A 17,320-nucleotide genomic window follows, 5' to 3' on the forward strand; every position below is an offset into this window, starting at 1 on the left:
CTAGGAGGAACTTGCATCGGAATTAGGAGCAATACAATCAAAATTGCCTTATTTTTCCTCTCAGAAGTTTTGTTTGTAGTTAAAACCAGGACTTAAAACGCGTTTAGAGTGTGTAACCTTTTTATGACATTTGAGATAGGTTTGTACTGACTTTAAACTCTCTCACCGAAGCCAATCGAATCTGCACATGCCCGTTGTTGTAGCACAGCTACATTATAACTCGACCTTTATTTTGTCGGTGTTATATTAACGTTTCGTTGTATCATCAGTTTTACAAGTTGTAAACATAAAAACTAATTACTGCGTCCCTTCTCTACAACTCACCTCAGGACAATGTCTAAAGAGAAATAATGACATTCCCAGAGTTAGAGATTTTGTGGAGGAAAACGCGGCATTTAGATGAAGTCTAAACCGATTGGAGCATAGTTAATATAGGAAAATGGTTAGGAAGGCCGGTAAACATCAAAGAAGCAGACAAACAGGTTAAGATTTACGTTGGAAGGCCCTTGACCCTGCAGGTCTTTTGTTTTATGCTCATTGACTATGCATGAATTACATAATCGCAGTGCTTCTATTGATTAGTTGCATGAGCACACGTAACCACCTTTTGTATTTTGCCAGGTTTTGTGCAGGGTCAACCCCAAAATAGCCAACAAAAACATACAACAAAGAACTTTGCCAAGTTTCCTAACCATCTCCCTCAATTAACTATGTTGGAGCTACAACGTGATTTAAGAAAACGTTCCTCAGTCTGAACAAGCTGAAGTTGCTTTTGAATTAGTGATGTTCTTTGTAGGTCACTATTATTAAAAATAGAACGGGATAGTTTATTTTCAAAGTAACTCTAAGCGGCTCAAATTCCGCAATAAACCAAGTTTTTTTTCCTAAACTGTGTCTCTTTTTCATTCTCCCTATAGAGATAAAGCTTTAGCGTGTAACCGAGGGGAGATCAACCCCAGCGTACAAAAGGTGGGGGCTAGGACAAAACGTTTCGGATTTTTTGTGATAGCGAACTTACGAAAGCATTCACCATAGGCAATGAGGAGGAATGTTCAGCTCCTATGGAGGATTGCACGGGAGGAATGTCAATAAAAACTGTAACTACGGCCGAATATGCACAGGTGATTATTAGAGACTTACAGAGTGCTTATAAGAACAATGCTCAACAGAGCTTACCACCTATCCTCCACTTGGGAGTACTTCTTCAGCGAATGCGCACGTTTGAAAGATCTTTTCCTCAAACTACAGTACTCTGCACATCTTGTTGACTCCACCATTTCACGGTTTTTGACCTCGGTGACAAATGCTACTGAAAGCAAAAAAAAATCACGCTAACAGTCGTATTGACAGTACTAGGATTGTACTACCGTTTAAAGATAAAAAAAAAGACAACTACGAGGTTTGAGCAAAAAAATAGGAAAAACATTACAGCCGGTATTCACGAGCAGAAAAATTGAGGACGATGTGAAGATGCGCGAGGGAAAGCCCCCGCTAATCAACCAGCAAAGCGTTGTGTATTTATTCCAGTGTGGCTTGTACGATGCAAGCTATGTCGGCTACACTCACCGGCACCTATTTCAACGTGTTGCCGAACATCAGAGCTCAGCCGGAATCGGAAACCACATCAAGAACGAACATGAGGCATGGAACCTCAAAGACCATTTTACCATCTTAAAGAAATGCAGGAGTAAACTTGACTGCCTGACATATGAAGTGTTATAGATCAGGGATCTTAAGCGAGCAATCAATACTCAGTCAGACTCAATCAGAACAAAATTGTTTGTTTAATTGACATAGTTTCATAATAGTCAGTTTTTCCTGTGGTTTTTTTTTTGCCACCTTATGCGCATAATTGTTGATCTATTTATAACGCAAGAACTAACCTTCACATTTACTTGACAATGACATCCGACGATGTCGAAACGTCGTTTATTTATTTCGCTACTCTTTAGTTTAAATGACTAAACTGTCCTTTGAAATTGCAAAAACTAGTTGCATTTAAAAAGGAAATATGTGATCCCAAATGGGAAAATATATGACACCGAACACAAAAATGATCAGCAAAAGTGTGGTGGTAGAATGGTGTTAGTAGAAATGTACTCGAAAAAGAAAGCTGTGTGTGTCGATCTTTACCTGTGTGTGTTGTTCCCTGCGTAGCACGTAAAGCCCCGGCCGGGACTTAACGCAACATCCGCAAATGTTGCATAAACAATTTGACTATTTTCAAACTTGAAGTCGTGGCCAAACGATCGCAACATATCAACACAACAACACAACATTGTTGGGCCAGCATTTGCAAGCTCCGGCCAAACGATCGCAACAAAAGCCCATTAATTGGGGGTTTCCTATTTCTGCTCGAGGTGTCTTGAGTTTCTGCCCTGATTTCCATTACCCTTATTTTCTTCTTCGTCTATAATGAATTCAAAATTATCCTCAATTTCAAAGTCAAACCTTCCAAACAGCCGCGTCTTTTCAATTTTTAAACAATGCTGAAATAAACAGTCTTCCTACCGGTGTGCTCGGCAACGAGAAAAGCACAAACGTTTTCTACAAACGTAACAAATTATAGTTTGACCGACTAAAAGCAAAATATTGGAACAGTTTCAAAAACTGGTTTCCTATTACAACATTTTTTTTTCGCGTGACAAAGTGTTAGCTCTCTGTAGCATAACATGCGCGAGACACAGCGAGCGCCAACCAAGCTCGTCAAGATATTACAACATCCCTAATTGACTTTTCCCAAAGGGGCTTTTCAAATATTGCTGTCCTTGTTAATTTAGTTTTTCAATGTCAAAGGCCTTTTAAGATGCTTACAGGTTTTTTCCAAGCCCATATTTTTTTCTTAATACGGACCCCTAAGATGGACCGCACACGAATTCGTTTCAGCGAATTACCGAAAAAAATATGTTAAAGAAGAAATATTTTTTCCCTAATACTTGGCGGATAATTTGAGTTTAAGTTTCAAGAAAGCGACCTCCTATCATTTATAATAAAGACTTTATTAAAGTAATTTTTTTGTGAGCCAATATAAAGATGGTTTGTTCATCTAAACGAGCCATTTTCAACGCCGCGAAAATATTTCGGTTTGAAACATTTTGAAATAGACCGACCGAAAATTTCAATTAAGAAATAAAAAAACATATAAAGTTTTGAACGACATAGATCTTATCTCATTTTCTCTTGCTATCTCGTGATTTTTCAGTAGCCATTTGTGAACTAAATGTAGTAGGAAAAGTGTCGATGTAAAGGTATGTTTGTGCAGTACAGATAATTAGTGACCTAGATACATAATTAGAGTAAGTTTCAGATGGTTACACTAATTTCTGTCCGCCACTTTGGTGTACCCCGGACTGTTACACCAGTATGACAGGAATATGGCGGCTCCATACAGGGCTCTGTAAATTTGTGCGAAACATTTCGACAAATATCTGAAGTTTGGGGTAACGTGCATACCTTGAACCTGGAGAAGTGTCTTCTTTCTTTATTTTCGCTAAGATCGCATTTTCTTGACTTCATCCACCTCGTGGTTTTTGATTTATTTTTTATTGCGTGACAGTGAAAACGATCTATAACGACAATCCCTGTACATTTGGTAATATTATGTAGGGGGTTGAAGCTCTCGGAGTAGAGGTACTCCAACGTCGCCAGAACAACAACACAATGGTTTACATTTTTATTTATTGCGTCAGTGTATACTTTCCTTTACTCACATCAATTCTATGTATCGAGGACTTGTTCTGTCCCTTCTAGTTCACACTTTCAGTCTTAAGCTCTATTTCTCTTTCTTCCTCTAAAGTCTTATTTTCAAAGCTAGCCTCCTTTTGTTATTCCCCAGTCTTCAAAAGTCCTTGTCTTGCATGACATTGGTTTAAGACCATCTTTATATACTTGCCCGTGTGAAAGTGCAACACAGACTTGACAATACAATGGATATTTTGGCTTCCAGAAGTCTCCAATAACAGTTCCAGCGATATTCCCATAACCTTTCCATTTCCATTCCAGATATTTGCTATACTTATTTTCATTATTACTAAGACGCTTCAGGTAATCAGCCAGATGTTTTGGGCTCTTGAAATCACGCACTTTGATAACGGAATGTTTAAGATTTCCTGGAAGGAACTCATCTAGTTTATCTGTACTCATCACAACGGGGACCGAGCCTGCATTCCATGCATGGGTTAGTTGATCATCGACAAAGTAATCACAGTCCTGATTAAAAAATACTAAGGTAAACTTGTAGTTTCTGGCCAGTTCAGTTTTGCGTTGTTTAAACATGAAGGTCGTGCCGTTTCCTTTAAAATACTTCGCTTCCAGGCCCTTAGCGTTCTTAAGACAGGCTCCATAAGAATCGACCTGCACAAACTTCATCAACTGTCTCATGTATTCTGTACGCACAGGCTCACAATGTGTGAATGCTGCCATGATGAGCCCAGTTTTATCTTTAAAAGGAATCGGCGGTGTTAGCTCGGGCAACAAAATAGAAGGATCAGGAAAGTCTGAATCCAAGCGATAGCTTTTTAATACGTTGAATTTAGACATAAAAGAGGCGTTGGTTAAACAGGGTGTGTAGACCGGATTTTCTCGTGTTTGCAGAATCCACGGCACAGATTCTATAGGAGGAAGCATGTGTGGATCTCTAGCATGGACGACAAAAGCGTCTGCCTTATCTGCTCGAGATATATCGCTTGTTACCTCACATGGTACTGGGCATTTATCCTTCTTCCAACTTTTTCGAAGATGTGTACGCTTTCCAAAAAATGTTGACCAGTAAATGATGAGCCAAGACTTCGTGGGGCTATGTAATGTGTAATTCACTTTTCGTCTTTGTGGATTCTTCATGGCAGGTTTGTAGATGGAAATATTGCGATTTGAAAGGTTGTTGTTCTGCAATTGCCATAATAGCACCAGCATAACAAACATGACGGAAAGTAAAAACTTGAAACCGAAGGAATTAGTTTTCATTTTGTAGTGTTTAATGTCTTCGCATCTACCTGTTAAAAGAATACGTTGTTATAAGTAACAGAGGGAATTCAACTCACATGGGTATAGAACCTGCTGACGGTGATCTCAATGGAATGACATCACTGATTAAGATATGTATCCGGTTGAATAATAATAATAATAATAATAATAATAATAATAATAATTTATTTCTAGCGCATTACATTAAAAAATCTCAATGCTCTTACAGAATAAAAATGAGAAAACAACAACGAAACCAATATAAGGAAAATATATTAAATTACAATGGATGATAAAATACTAGAAATGTCTGAGGCGTTCAGTGCAGCACATTACTGAGAATGCAAGGGCCATTTTTAGGCAACGAGCCGTGAAGGAGATATATATTAACCCTTTGACTGCCAACGGCGCATATACGCGTACGGAGTGGTCGTGCTCTTTGTACCAATTGTGACGTCATCAATTTAAATGTCGCCAGCTATTCTTGATAAGCAGATAGTAGAGCTAGGATAGATCTATCCGCACAACGGGCGGTTTTAGATATCGACAGCATTCTGACGTAGCAAATTGAAACACAACGTTATCAGTTTTGGTAAAAAATGGTGGCAAAATGGCCCAATATACTTATGTTTGATCAGGGTCCCATTTTCAGGCTTTGTACATGATCAACACCCAACTTTTATGAAACGCCTTTTTACTCTCGCTACCTTTTGCGTTTGATAAAAGGTAACTCTCGCTACCTGTTATGAAACGCAAAAGGTAGCGAGAGCAAAAGAGCCGAGAAAAAGGAAAGGAAAGGGGCAAGAAAAAAAAATTCGCAAAACAAAAAAAGGCAAATTCTAGCTTATGCGCGTGCGCCAAATTAAAATATTGTACATTTTCGTATCTAATCTTGGGGAAATCTATCTTTTGGTAAAAAAAAGCAATAGCTTTTTCAGCAAAACTGAGGCCCATTTAGCGACATGGCAGACATTCCAAAAAGAAAAACGCCGTTCTTCTTTACTTTGAAAAGCCTTTCAAATAAGCAGCAATTATTTTTTACTTCATAGGCACTTTAAAAACGGCATTTTTTTGTGAAAATTTGGCAGTCTAAGGGTTAACAGAGATGTGCGTAGGTATTGTAGTGGGGTGAACGGACCGCCCAACCATCCGGGTGATATCGAGCTTACATAGAGAAAGAACAAAGTTTTCGCTGCGAAACAATTAGGAAGCACCTACCGTCAAACCAGTCAAACTAGTTTCTGAGAACCGTTGAATTCAATGATTCCTCATAGCGGACATAACTTGTTAGAAAACCGGGCAAACTGGTTTTAATTTATTTTATTATCAGGAGATAAACTAGAAGCGGATAACCTCTTTTATCTCCTTTTCACTTTCCTATGGGTTTGTGAATAAACAGTTATTATTATTATAAGGAATTAGTTTAAACATAACGGAAAATAAAATCAGTTGAACGACTAATTGCTGCATTCAAAGGAAATACCAAACAAAAATTTTCATGTTAATGGAACAGAGTAATAAGCAATTACTCAATACGTTCAAACAATGCTCAAGACACTGTTTTCCAAATCGCTCTTACTAATTAAAAGTTTCTCCATATACTCGAATGCTGCCCGTTATAATACTCTGAGTTATTGAGAGCTAATCCGATCTGAAATCGCTCTGAGTGTTAAAATGCTACTACGGCTAAATAATTAGATACTGCTCGTTAAAATACTTAGAGTAATTGGGAGCATGCTCGGATTTGAAATCACTCGGAGTATTAAATAAAAGGTTACTAGGGCGATATACTCGAATACTGCTCGTAAGTCTACTCTGCGTAATTGAGATCTACTCAAATTGAAATCGTTTCGAGTAATTAAAAGTTACTACGGCGAAATACACTCTCAAAGTCCAAATGTTGTTCAAAAGAGGAACATTTTGTTGGAAACCTAATTAAATATATGTATGTTATTTGCCGGCCGGGAGGTCTGTATTGGGAGAAGCTGTGCCCGAGGTCTTGAGTACGGCGCGAGGCCGCAGGCCTGGGACCGTACTAAAGACCGAGGGTACCGTTTTTCCCAATAGCGACCGACTAAGACCGGCAAATAACGTGTTTATTTTTCCTCTCTACGGTCAGTTGCTTTGAAAGCACCTTTTGTGTGGAGTTTTGAATTAAAACCGTTCATCTCAAATCTGGCGTACGCTAGCGTTTGACATTTCGGGCACAAAAAGCGCTAAAAACGTTTAAAGAAGTTGACACAGTGTTGAATGCTTACATTTTCCGTTGTTTTGCCGTGTAACAAAACTTGCCAAAAGTTAGAAATTTCGGAGCGGTTCGTACTCGGGGTCCGGATCGGCAAATCCGGACCGCTGGAGCGCGCGCTATTAGCTGTGCAAGTGCATATTAGCCAAAAAGAAATACTTTGTGGCTGAGTTACACTCATTTTATAAAGAAATCACACAAGACGTATGGGTTATTGACCAAGTGTGAGGTCAAGATAGCTGGATATTGGCCAAGTTCTTTTTTGCGTGTTTATGGACCGAGACGGAGTCGAGGTCTATAAACTCGCAAAAAAAGAACGAGGCCAATATCAAGCCATCTTGACCGAACAAGCTTGGTCAATAAAGGATTTATTACATGGCTTTCGGGGGAAATTTTCTTGCGGGACATGGCGGGTAGTCACGAGCGGGCAAGATAGCTCCATTTTGCCCGCTCGGGTAGCCAATCACAGCGCAGGATTTGATTCATCTTGCCCGCTCACGGAGCTAGCCATGTAATAAGCGTACTTTTTGCTAACGTCGTTGAATGCACTCTCAGTAATTTAGATAGTCTTGTAATATACTCAAACGGTGCGGGGCATTTTTCAATATGCTCTTGGTGATTATAATTTACTCAACGTGAACAAATATTGCTTTTCGAATATGCTCTTACTAAATGATTAGGAGCTACTCAACGTGCTCAAATATTGCATGCTCCGAATCTAAGTTAATACCTGGAGCCATAATGCTAATACTTAAAAAATGCTCGGAGTATCTAAACTGAACCGTACACATAACATTCAAATAAAATTGACTTAAATGGTCCGAGTACCGATCCAGTTTCTTAATGTTTATTTTGTTTTCAAATCAACATCTTTTGAACGACAATGATCAAAAAACTTGTTTCTAAAAAGCGTGTTTATAAAACTAATAATACCATGTTTGTTTTATACAACATTCGTAGACAACCAACACCAAAACACGTGACAGTTTTTTTTAACGGGAAATGACGAATAGATTCCTGTTAATGACAACTACAACCAGGAAGCGGATTGCAGATATTAGGTTTTAACACATCGTATTTGGGACATCCGTATACTTCTAAACTGATACTTGGAAAGTTCAGTTTTTGTAACAAGTCTTGTTCAACGTATCCTCCCTTGTAAGTAACTACAGGTTTATCCTCTGTGTTGGTCTCCTCGCACAAGTTCCTTATCAGCTTCTTCCAGTCGATAGTACTCGTGGGCTTTTTCTCCCTGTCGGGTTTGATAAATCAATCTGTGCACCGCATTGTTTTTCACGTAAGAAACTGTTTTTCTGTTTCCGAGAGATAAGTTACACCACGTAGGCATTTTATTGTTTTGGCAATGTGAAAACGCTCTATAATAGAGAGAATTTAAGAGGGGGATGTGCCAGATAGATGTCAGGGCACTATGTCACAGGAATATCAGCCCCGCTCTCCCCTGTTACAGTCAAAGCCACCCCAGCTTTTCAGACACTTTATAATCCACGAGATGTATTCAATTTAATCCTCCTGAAGAGCAAAAGAAACAGAGCCGCGTGGAATATAGGACAAGATTACTGTCATACCTATCTTTCACATCTCAACGCGATTAACCCGATGAAGCTGACAACAAAATGTTGCCCCAATCGTACATTGGATTGGCTGGAAACAAATTTACATAGACTTCAATGCGGAAAAGTGTAAACAGGCAGGAAATGATAAAACAAGTGAGAAAAAGACTTTCGAACAGCTCAACAATGCTGTTTTTAGTAGAATGAGGGAAATTGTTGCTCAACATCAACTTTAAACTGAATTGGAATGGAAATATCTACGCGGGCATCAGCGGCATCGTTTTAAATAGAAGAAAGGCTTGTCGAAGCTTGCGGTAAGTATCTTGGTAATTAATGACCTAGTTAAATTTAGGCTACGGGCAGTGCGTTCGAAATCAGGGCCGGGTTGTTCAAAACCCGGTAAAGTTAACCCAGGGTTAGCGAGAATTTTGATTTCAAATTTGCAACTTTTCGGTGAGGTTTTCTGTTTATTTTGTTTGTCGCTCAGTTTTGAGTTTGAATAATTTCAAACTGCACAAAACATAAACACTGAAAAGCATTTTTAAACCAAAAAAATTGACTTCGGTTAACTTTTAATCCTGGGTTAGCGTTAACCGGCTTTCTAACAACCCGACCCAAACAGAGAGTATGAGGCCAGACGCTTTAGACGAGCAGGGACTGGGACGAGACATGTTCGGGTTGACGGATAAACACTGGTCAGACCCTAAGACAAAAGACTGTCTCTCAGTAGTCTAAATTTGATTATTCCACAGTTTCCCTATTTAAACCGTACGCTCGTTAGTTTACGTTCAATCGGCTGATTCTTCAGCGGGAGGCGTATTCCCGAGTCATTTGACGATAAACATGGTAAAAACCGAGATATTTTTGATTCACCAACTTGAGGAGATTGTGACGCCATTTTCAAAGATTGACCGTAGAATTAGACCACCCCTATGTAACCAATCAGTTTACGCGTTCACAAGATAGCCAGTCGGTCAGTGGAATGTGGGTTATTTAGAATAAATTTGCGAGAAAATGTTCAGATTGAGCAAAGGTTGAAACTAATTATTCATGGCGGTGAACTGGAAAATATTGATTATCATGACTTCCTGGGAGACAACAGTTCTAAATCTCAAATTATAAATAGCGATAATTGTAACTAAATACCCTTGTTAAAATAATACTAATAAAAAAAGAACCAGGTACTGCAACGATGAGTTGTCAAAGCATAACGATGTAAGCTAACCTGAGTAGGATGTGATAACATGGACCACGGATCGGCGAAGCAACAACAGCAAGAAGCACAGAACTGTGGCTATGGCTAATTAACAATCAAATCACAAATTGATAAGCAGGTTACAACTTATGTTGAATTTCGAATTGAAAGGGTGTTTTCCAGGTCCCTAGCTTTCTTTTCCTCTTTCGCACTCGCGGGATCAGCAGAAAACTACTGATGATCGACAGTTTAATAACATAAAAGAAAAAAGTTTTTGTTTTTTAGGTGAAACTCGAGGATATTCTCGAGAGCAAAAAAGCTGTAGCAACAGCAGCGAGACAGGTGTTTACACAGCAGCTTTAGACTGTTGCCAGCGAGACGAATATTTGATAAACTTTAGACAGTTGATTTATAAGTCGAGCTTCACTACACTACACGTAGCGGTATCATAAGGCTACAAGTGGACTAGAACTTCATTAGTGCTCACATGAATGTATAAATTATGTTAATGTATGATCAGGAGCCATAATCGGATACGGAGACCGTAAGCGCGCGACATCTCTAGTGTTGTGGCTGTCCCTATGATATGGGACAATTTCTCTATTTTTAGAGCAAATTGCACCATCGTGTGCTGCACACGCGCGTACATGCTGCGAGGATTTTTGCGGATGTAGCGCCGGGAAAATGGCGTCCGAAATTCCCGAAATGTTTTCTGCTCTTGGCCCACAACTCAAAACGTTTATGTCCGTTGGAATTTCGCTTTAGAGTGCCTGCCTGTAAAAATCAGACAAATTCTTAATTTCGCGGCAAGGGTCGAAAATTCGATTTCGCTCATATTCCTATGGTAGATAGGCTAGGGTGTGGCAAAAACTACTGGATAGTTTTTTGGGCCAAATATCCTTTTATTTCAAAGAAATATGCAAATTACCAAATTCCGTTAAAATCGTCATTTGACGCACCATTTTATTAAACAAGTTTGAGAGCCTCGCATGCAAAATCACATCATTTTTCCGTCTTTAAAACGCTCAAATATTTTTGTGTAATGTTTAATTGTGTACTGGGTTGATTTTAGGGAATGTTGCGGTTTTTGTTGGGTGCAAAATAATTAAATTTCGAAGACATGTATTTCATTCACTTAAAAGTACTTCGTAAAAATAATTGATTTTCACCATGTGCGAAACCTTCAAATGGATTAAGCTTCTGGTGGTTGAATCGCAGAAGGATGGTCTACAGATTCCTGTAAAAATTTCTTTGGGCAAATGATTGTGAGCGACGCGAGAACTTTTCAAAGTACGTTAAACATGCAGATATTTGACCATCCGTCGTCAAATTTCAATTTACGGGTTAGACATATATTTTAGCACGCGCCACATGTCTTGAGCTATATTAAGTTGAAATAGACACAGAGCTGATAATTTCGAAATGTTCTAACCTTATTTGCTGTAAAAGGCAGGTCCAAAACCCGATTTGACGTGTTTCCGTCACCATTTGTCGCACACAAAGCAGAAGTTTGCTTTCGTTTACACAACGTCCGATGTACATCGCCAACTGTCAACTTATTTAATGGTCGAATACCATGAATCTATGACCCTCTTTCGACACATATGATCACCACTGCATCTAAGTCAAAAACGGCTAAGTGATTTGTAGATAGTTGCTTGCTTTGCACTACACCAAAATATTACGTTTGATCACCGTTTGATCTATTGCTGCTTGAATCCTTGCTTGCAGCGGTTCGTAAAAATATGAGCGAAATCGAATTTTCGACCCTTGCCGAGTAATTTTCCATATTTATGGACATGACTCTTAAGTATTTTTGTCCTAAGCTGCTCCAATTTGAGTGAAGTAAGGCAGTGTCGAATTTAGGTATGTCCCGCTTTACATCACTGATCAAGTTGTGCTCCGCTGCTTCTTTTACAAAGGCGACGCATTATTCCACCCTAAATTTCACATATATTGAAGATTAAAAGCTTTTCCATAGCACAGGAAAAACTAGTTGGATATATTAGGATATAGCAGCGTTTCAGGACTTCAAAGTTTTCCTCCTCTTGCCACACGCTTGCGGGGATTTCGCCAGAGTCTATCGCGACCGAAAAGTAAAAAAAATGCAAGTTTGAGTTTCGCCTGATTTTTAAGCAATGCTTGATGTTTTATCAAGGCCCAACAAGTTTACGTCTGTACATACTGCTCAGTTTTTTGTGTGTAAAAATCCAATAAATTGTTTGTTGTCGATGAATAAGAGCGCCCCCCGATGCTTGTTTTGTAGTCAGTAAACATGACAAATTGGACTTCCGCACTTTCGTGTGAAGACGTACATCGAACTCATACAATATCTCTATAGTTTTTAGATATGTTTAAGGTTAATAAATGTTTGAGAACATATTGAAAGCTTAGCTGAAGATATGTGAATAGAGCAGAAACAATCAGCAAAGTTACGATGACGCTTTCTTTAATCAACTTAAATAGTGATTTTGTTGGTCGAGTTATCAAAACTCCTTGTCTATTTTGATTTCGCAGTATAAAATTTCACTATGTTGGAGAAATACACATGATGTTAGTAGCCTTTTGGTGTTGGTAAGATTTGTTGCAGCATCTCAGCGCAAAAGATAACGAAATAAATCTTTCTCACGATTTGTCGACAATTGAAAACACCGACTCGGACTTGAAAGTGCACGACTATGCAAATGAGCTACTTGTGCGCGTCAGAATTTCCTTTCAAAAACTATTGCAAACTCGCCAGACAGGCAGAAACAATAAGAAACTATCAAAAATAGGTTTTGGGTTATGATTAAGCATTGCTTGAGAAACTCACAAATTAACTCGATACGAGTAGAGAGTTTTCTTACATAACCTTTCTTTACAGAGCAAACGCAAATGTTTACACATACAACTAGCGTGAGCAGATATTATTCCTTCACAGTGCGAAATTGAAGTCTTGTTTTCGACCCTGAAAAACTCACCTTTTCCATTAGCTCAGAGCATAAAACTACATATAAGCGTCCTGGTTTTCATTCCCTGCCATCGCTGTGAAAAATCCATAAGAGAATCTTGCAACTCTCGCCATTTGATCACGCAACAGGACAACATCCACGCGAGGGCCCACCTCATGCGCATGGATCTGCGCGGATATATGTCGTCAGGGTGAAGCAATTTGTTCTACTAGAAGCATGTCACCCAGAACTAGACGATATGCTTCTGGTTCAGGGGCGGGGGGAAATTAACTCGGCAAAACCCACTGTGATCAAATGACTGAGGGAAACTTATACAAAGAGGAATATTTGCATTTTTGATTATTCAATAAGAGTTATGAATAATCATGTAGGGTCAACTTTCACTCGGCCTTCAGGGGCTACATTTTCACATGCAAACACTTGATAAAGTTGCCTCAGTGGGGAGGGTTATCTCGGGTACCCGCGACCATATAAATGGGACCTGTGTTGCCTCAAAGAACACCCCCACGATTTTCAAAGGGGAAGGTCCTTAAACAGTACCTTAACTTAGGACTTCCTTGGCAGATTCCTTCTGATGGCTTGAATTTGAATAATTGATTTAATTACTTTTAAAGAGTACTAGAACTTAAAAATCTTCCTCGAATTTCGATCCAGCGAGACATAAGCTTCCCTGCCATGAATCAAGTTTTTACTGGGCGTTTTAAAAGCACTCACCAAAGAGAAAGAGAGTGATGACCCCAAAGTACCAATACATATGTACTGTATCTTACTGACCCTCAGCATGCGATCCAGCTTGTCTCTTCTACCAATACACGTGAGCCAAGAGCAACAAAAGCTCTGGTGACAGCGACTTTCGGAGCTAAACGGCTTCTGTTGATTATGTTCCCGTAGTAAACAGTGCAAACTATGGCCAGCAATACTTCATCCAGGCTGTTGTTAACATTATAGGCTACTGCACTTATTGTTATCACTAAATCACGAACAACGAGAACCAAAAGTCGGAACAACACCAGTTTTACAAATGTGTAAAATTCGCCCGACGATGACGGAAGGCTCTCCGTTATTTTGCTTCAAAACAATAATAAACTTTTCTCTTTTCCCAGAATTTTTGCTTAAAAACTCGAAGTAATGTGTCTGCAACATCTTTCCATCCTCAATATAAAATGAAACGAAACTGATGGTTTACAAATAGAAGGAAATCGTGAGCAATCGAAACGCCATTTTCTCGCTTTGTGAAACGAACCGGGAAGCGCAGTTTAAACCGGATGTGACGTCATTTTTCGTTGGATGATGCATATACGAAAATTTCAGGGGTCTTCTGCCCCGCCCCTGCTCTGGTTCTACAAATAGAAAAATTGTTCCATTTCATAGGTGCGTGCGGATCCCAAGACTTACGGTCTCCGTCCCCGATTATGGCTCCAGTTCAAACTCAAAACAGAAAGTCAAACAATAAACACAAAAAATTTCACTGCAAAGTTACAAAACTCAAATCAAAATTCTTGCTTATCCTGGGTTAGTTTAATCGGGCTTTGGACAACCCGGCCCAGGAGCTCCGCTTTTAGGCTTGGCTAAATCTATATACAGTCAAACCTCTCGTAAGCGACCACCGAAAATGTCAATCCTAGGTGGTCACTTACGGGAGGTGGTCGCTTACGAGAGCTCAGACCATATAGCTGGTTTTCACATGACGTCACTAAAATTCGAATTACAAAACTATTGATCTTCCTGCGATTTTACTTAAATGATGTATGAGAGCAGCTGAAAATTAATATTCATACAAATTTTCGCTCCGAATGGGGTCTTGGTTTTGTGATACACTACGCTTGAATTGCTAAGCTTTTGTGTGACGCGGCATTTGCATGACGGCCTAGAGAGCTGTCATGATGGTTAGAAAAGTGACTTATTTCGGGGAACTTGGCTATCTGAACAGTTCATGTCTTAAAAAAAAGTATTATTTTAATGTTTTAGAGTTCCTCGAGGGATAAATTCACGCGTTTGTAGCAAAACTCAGGCCTAGTTCAGACGTCGTGCTTCTGCCGTGCCGAACTAAATTCAGAAATTAAGTTCGACAAAAGCACGGCAGAAGCACGGCGTCTGAATCAAACTTTTGAATTAAGTTCGGCAAGTAATTAAGTTCGACAAGCTCTGCCGTGCTACACGACTCTGGCACGGCAGCGATTCAAACGTCGTGCTTCTGCCGCGCTAAACAAAATTCATAAATTGTAATAATGTATTTTGGCGAGATTGCGTTCCCACGGGGAGTTAGCAGGAGAATTGTTACGAGGCACCAGTGTATCCTGAATTTGGTTCGACTCTGTCACGACGTCTGAATCAAAGTTGTTTTCCTGCCGTGCTACAGTCGAACCCAATTGCAATTTAGTTCGGCAAGGCAGAAGCACGACGTCTGAACTGGGCCTTAGTGACAGATGTTTCTGTTGGTTTCCGGCCGCCATGTTGGTGCCCATACGGATGGGCACCAGCACGGCGTCTCCATACAAATCTCTATAAATTTGGGTACGTAAAAAATTTCTCCGCATATCTCGCGTAAGAAAAATTGCTGTGACCAGAATTTTGGCGAGAGTCATATTTAAGTTCTTTCATTTCTCAGATTCTGGACTTTATCTATTGACCGGTTTTGATTTTTATTTTGATCTATTTTGAATTGCGTGACACTGAAAACCAGCAATTGGGTCAAAATTTTGCTTCATTAGCATATGGTAACTGCACAGAGTTACCCCATGTTTTAAATGTTATCTATTCAAGTGAAAAGTCAATTTTGAGAGAAAAATCCGGGACTTCCCATTGAGACATTTCCCTCTCTTGTACTATTCAGGAATGCGAAAACGTTAAACACCCTATCATCCAATTGGTCACTTACGAGAGGTTAAAAACCGTAAAATTTTAAACTTTCCGCTCTAAAAGTGGTCGCGGTCACTGAGGTTACCCAGTACGTTTGGCGGGATGTAGGATTTGGCCTTTTTTCGCCGTGATATTCGGGATTTGAGCTGAAAACAGGGCCGGGAAGCGGGAATTACAATTACGAGTGGGAGTGGGATTTAGTGTTTTATGGGCTTAGGATGTGGGATTTGCAAGGGGAACAGAGCGGAATACGGGATTTCAATTCTTACGTGACGTCATAAATTGACCAGCGCAAAAGCCGCAAGTTGGGCAGAAATGAACCTTTTGTGCGTATAGCTGTGTCAGGTTTCAAGTTATGTGTAGCAACGGCTTTGTACACTGTCAGGTTCTGTCAAACGTATCCATTATCGCTTGACTCGTTAGTATCATGAGACTGTATGACGTCTTTGAGTCCTTTTGCGATCCTCTGACATGAATGACATCTGTCCATTTCCCACATCTTCGACGCTTGCGAAGGTAATCTTGACCTCTCCTCTCCCCTCCCCACACCCTCCCTCCCGATCCTTTCTAGTATTCCTAGTCTTTCAACCTTTTCTAGAGCGCTTGTCTTGTTTTGGCCAGGATGGCCACATTAGATGGCGGTGACAATGATTTACCGAACGAAGTATGAGACATAAAACATGTTGCGTGGCCATATATTACAAAAAGGATGTGCGAACGGGAATGCCTTCATTCGGAAAGAAAAGCTCTGAACCCAGATTTCAAGGAAAGTGAAGACTCTGAAAGGTTTGAAAGAAACTATCAAGTGTGTTTACTGCCCATGTCTTGAATATGGGAATGAAAAGTACTTTTCTTTCAATGATACGTGGACAAAAGAAAACAAAACGGTAAACAGTTTGCAGAAAGAAACATTATAATCATTAACTTTGTGCTTACTTATCTGCTCCCCATTGAATCCTTTTGTGATATTTTATGCGATATCTATTTTTAAAAAGTCTCTGTGTTAATAATTAAATTAATTATTAATTTAACAAATTAATAATTAAAGCAGAAACGTCTTTAAAAAGTAGGCGGGATCGGGATTTCCAGGCAGAAAAAGGGCGGGATAGCAGGATTAACAGGAAAAAATGGGTGGGAAAGCGGGAACTGAGAACCCTATTGTGGACCCTCTTTTTAATTTTTGGCACGACAATTCTTTCCAAACCTCTCACCGGTTTGTAGTTTTTCTTACGTGTCCGATGTCGCCCGACCTCCGCATGGAAATAAAATGTCGAAATTGAGGCCTGAAGCGTTTACGTGAGATTCAGCGATAACAACTGGGAGCTGGGGAGGGATTTTGTAAAGATTTGTCCAAAAAAAAAAAATGTGTGGGAGAGGGAGGAGAGCGCAAGCGCGCGCTGGATGACGCGTATGGTACATGACCCAACTTGTACGAACGGACGTGAACGAACCAATTTTGCGTAATATTACCTCTGACTCCTTATTTCCCAACCCTCTTTCATCTTTTAGACCCGGTCCTTTGCCTTTGCAATGATTG

The 17,320-nt window shown here is 39.7% G+C and overlaps 1 protein-coding gene across 1 annotated transcript; it reads right to left on the minus strand.

The window, feature by feature from the left end:
- Positions 1–3,193: 3,193 nt before the first annotated feature.
- LOC145462429 (GDP-fucose protein O-fucosyltransferase 4-like) lies at positions 3,194–13,082 on the minus strand. The gene is made up of 2 exons (XM_081445959.1): positions 12,934–13,082; positions 3,194–4,991 (listed from the first exon to the last, which is right to left on the minus strand). The coding sequence occupies exon 2, from the start codon at positions 4,960–4,962 to the stop codon at positions 3,811–3,813; it is 1,152 nt and encodes a 383-aa protein (XP_081302085.1). The 5' UTR covers positions 4,963–4,991; positions 12,934–13,082; the 3' UTR covers positions 3,194–3,810.
- Between the last annotated feature and the right edge of the window lie 4,238 nt (positions 13,083–17,320).

Source organism: Orbicella franksi, chromosome 12, assembly GCF_964199315.1.
Source record: "Orbicella franksi chromosome 12, jaOrbFran1.1, whole genome shotgun sequence".
Classification (NCBI taxonomy): Eukaryota; Metazoa; Cnidaria; class Anthozoa; order Scleractinia; family Merulinidae; genus Orbicella; species Orbicella franksi.